General features: G+C 32.7%; 1 protein-coding gene across 1 annotated transcript; it reads left to right on the plus strand.

The window, feature by feature from the left end:
* Positions 1 to 430: 430 nt before the first annotated feature.
* On the plus strand, positions 431 to 3419 carry LOC125074995 (gamma-secretase subunit pen-2). The gene is made up of 3 exons (XM_047686517.1): positions 431 to 593; positions 1609 to 1713; positions 2919 to 3419. The coding sequence occupies exons 1-3, from the start codon at positions 533 to 535 to the stop codon at positions 3056 to 3058; spliced, it is 306 nt and encodes a 101-aa protein (XP_047542473.1). The 5' UTR covers positions 431 to 532; the 3' UTR covers positions 3059 to 3419.
* The last annotated feature ends 550 nt before the right edge of the window (positions 3420 to 3969 follow it).

Raw genomic sequence — 3969 nt, forward strand, 5'->3', positions numbered from 1 at the left:
AGCATTAGTCTCACCGAGAGTGTGTGATACCAAATGGGCGTCCATTAGTTGACTATGGCGTGCATGATACCGGTATTAAGGCGATAAATCTTCCCACTCATATTCCCTCGCATATTCTACCACAAAACGTTAATATTTAATATTTTTGTGTTGCGATGCGAGCAAATGTAAGGTACAAGTTAAATAACATCTGACTTCTCAAGATTACTGCCGTATTGGTGATACGAGGAATGGTTAATATTTCTTACAGTACCAACATCTGTGGGCAGTGGTGATTACCCATCATTTGTCTGTCGATCTGTTCACATTTGACATAAAAAAGACGTGGCTGTATTGTGCAATCCTTTGCATTTTTGCTTATTTAAAAATAAACTGTCAAACATGAATGACTTAAAAAAACTGTCATGCGTCATTCATGTCATAATTACAAATGACAAATCTAGAAACTTGACTTGTGAAAATAATAAATTAAAGTATCTTTAATATACCTGTAATATTCGTGTTAAAATATTATTATTAACTAATAAATAAAATGGATTTAAACAGAATGAGCAATACTAAAAAGCTTCAACTGTGTAAATGGTACTTCAAGGGTAATATTTAATTTTTTTCCGTATCGTCATTTTGTTGTATAAACAAAGGTAGTTATAATATTTACGTGTAGAAATAATTTAAAAGGAATACTTGCGTTGTTTTTTATATCCACAAATCAGATAAATTGAAGGAAAAGTCATTCTAGGAGCAAAAGCGACCGCAGAAGTATTCGTCTTTCATTAGTTGACCTATATATGTTTGTATATATTTTGCAACCTAGGTTTATAATTTGTTTTTTTTTTTTTATATACGTTCTTACTAGTTCGTGGTCTAGTAGCTACATTATGAGACTGCAAAACCCAAGGGAGAGTGATAGAAAAGTTATTGAAAATATCTGTCAAGATTATCAAAAAAACCATCATCCCTGAGATTGGACGTTGATAGTGTTTTCACTTGCTTGAGAAATAATGTAAAGCCTTTTGGGACCTTGTATTTGTGTCATCATTGTCATACAATGGTGGTTACACCAACAGCACCATAGTACCTCTTACACACGACATTATCCTCCAAAAAATTCTCAAGCTATTCATGTTAAATATTTAATGATGTTTTGGTTACTCCACTTTGTAAATTTTTATGTTAATACATTGACCATAATGGAGTTGAAATTATTTTTGTTATTGTTTATGTGTGTTATCATGTTCATGTATAAATGATATATATATATATATATGTCTGTGTTATTTTAGGTTGAGAGTTGACAATGTATTTCTATTACACCTTTAAAATTTAAGTAATTGTAACCTGGCCTGTACCAATCAATTTTCTTCCAGAATTCTACATTGTAAATGACTCTAAAGAAATAATCTTTGTTCACTTGGAACATATTAATGTCATAAACAGAAAAATTAGCGAGTCTCCTAGGAATTTATTGAGATTTATAATTAAACTGTAATATTTTTTTCAATTATAATATGTGCTGTATATTAAACTAAATCAAAATATTGAATGTCTCACGGGATCGTTTTAGGCTTCCTTTATATCATCAATTAATATCATCTTTGTATTTTGCAGTTGGATTTGTGCTGCTGCCGTTTGTGTGGGCGGTGAACTCAATCTGGTTTTTCAGAGAAGCATTCATTAAACCACCATTTGATGAGCAGAAACAGATAAAGAAATGTATGTTAAATATATTGTCAGGTATTGTTGTGTTCTAGTTTGCAGGGTGAGGGAGCCAATGTAACTAAAGTCTCAAGGGCATAACATTAGTTCCCGAGGCTGGTAATATGAGGACTGGTGAATACTTCTTTCAATACCAATTTCTGTGCCGTGGCAGTGAACACTTACCATCAATCAGGCCATCTACCATTTTCCAGAATTTTTTAATGACTTAAAAAAAGTACATACATATAAATATTTTTATATATGTTGCTTCTTTTAAAAAAAAAAGAGTATAAAATAAGTTATGTGTTATAATTGATTCCATTAGAGTCAAGAAAGCTTTTGCTTTCTTTGGATAGCTATAATACTTGAAAGTAAACCAAAGATCTTAAATTCATCTCTTAGCGGTGACGAAAGATATCAATAAAATCTATATGCTAACATTCATATTGGACATTAGTAGACTCTTACTTTAATTTAAATTAGCAGTAGCATCTCTTAGTGGGTAAATGGCTATATTATTTTATTTACAAAATGTGTGGTTAATCAAATACTTATGTATTTATACGAACTGAATACTTTTGTTTATAAATATACCAATTTATCTCACTTGGAATAAAGTAAACATTTTTAGCTTGTATTAGACATTTAATCAATATTTTTCTCATCTATGTAAATGTCTCAAAGTACATTAGTTTTAAAAAAATTAAATAATATAAACGAAAAGAATTTTGATTGGTGTAGGAGCTTGCTATATAAAATTTTAAAGTAAACTTAAAATGTTGTATTCTATATGAATATATAATAATCAAGAACTCATTTTACATTTCACACGTTTACTCCTGCAATTGGAAGATTATACATCGTTAGAGAGAAGTAAGATTAGTTAAAATATTAATTACTTGTATTGTAGAGCCGAGATGGCCCAGTGGTTAGAACGCGTTCATCTTAACCGATGATTTCGGGATCAAACCCAGGCAGGCACCACTGAATTTTCATGTGCTTAATTTGTGTTTCTAATTCTTCTCGTGCTCGGCGGTGAAGGAAAACATCGAGAGGAAACCTGCATGTGTCTAATTTCAACGAAATTCTGCCACGTGTGTATTCCACCAACCCGCATTGGAGCAGCGTGGTGGAATATCAAAACCTTCTCCTCAAGGGAGAGGAGGTCTTTAGCCCAGCAGTGGGAAATTTACAGGCTGCTAATGCTAATGTATTTACAGATGTGATAATGAGTGGTGCAGGTGCGTTGACTTGGGCGATAGTGTTAATTTCATGGGCAGTAGCGTTCCAGCTGCAGCGAGTATCCTGGGGTGCCACGGGTGACGCTCTATCATTTATAGTGCCTCTGGGACGTGCTTAATGGACATTAAAATGTTGTGTAATCTATTAAATTTCATTAGTATGTTTGTTAATCAATATGTGATTATTGGTGATTAATCAACATATATGTATATGTTTTAAATGGCTTTACATAAGTTAGTCAATCAGTTTGGGGGGGGGGGGAAACCATAGTTAATTGCAATATTTAAAGTCAGCTGTGACGAGTAAGCTAACAACAAATATTATTTTGTTTAAATTTTTATAATTTAGAGCTAAAATGTAACCACCATACTGTGTAATCATTTTAATTGTGAGTTAAAGAGCTAAGACGTTCCAGTAGTTTCATGTGGAAATTGACCTAAGATCACCCTAATGTCATAAATATATATTATTTTATGTTATATGTATGTTGTCATCATTAACTACATTCCACACCAAGAGTGAAGCCATCAAAACTGCGGTTGGTGACAGAGCTAAAACATATGTTGGTACTTTAAATACAATATGGCCTGAAAACTTTCAACAAATTATGCTGAAAATTGTGAATAATGTATTATTATGAATTCATGAGGTGTGTCAACATATGAAATTGCCCTGACCTTGCCTAATACTTTCACCTACTAATAGAAAATTTGTAATTGTCATTTTACTGGTAGGGCTTTGCGGAAACCCTACAAGGTAGGTAAGACTACTCATTGATCCTCACGCCTCACTCAAGCCTCACGATGTTGCAGATGTCCATGAGCGGTGGTAAGCCACTTTCCATCAGGTGAAGGCTCACCTGCTCGTTTGCCAACTATAAGATAAAAAAAAAAAACATATATTCTATTGCAAAACAGCAATAGTTATTGTTGTGTGGAATACTTCAAATTGTGCATGTAGTTATTGGTAACAGGCACAATGCACAAGAATTGTTAATATTTCAGCATCATTGTCTATGAGCATTGGTGA

The sequence above is a fragment of the Vanessa atalanta genome, chromosome 29, assembly GCF_905147765.1.
Source record: "Vanessa atalanta chromosome 29, ilVanAtal1.2, whole genome shotgun sequence".
Lineage (NCBI taxonomy): Eukaryota > Metazoa > Arthropoda > Insecta > Lepidoptera > Nymphalidae > Vanessa > Vanessa atalanta.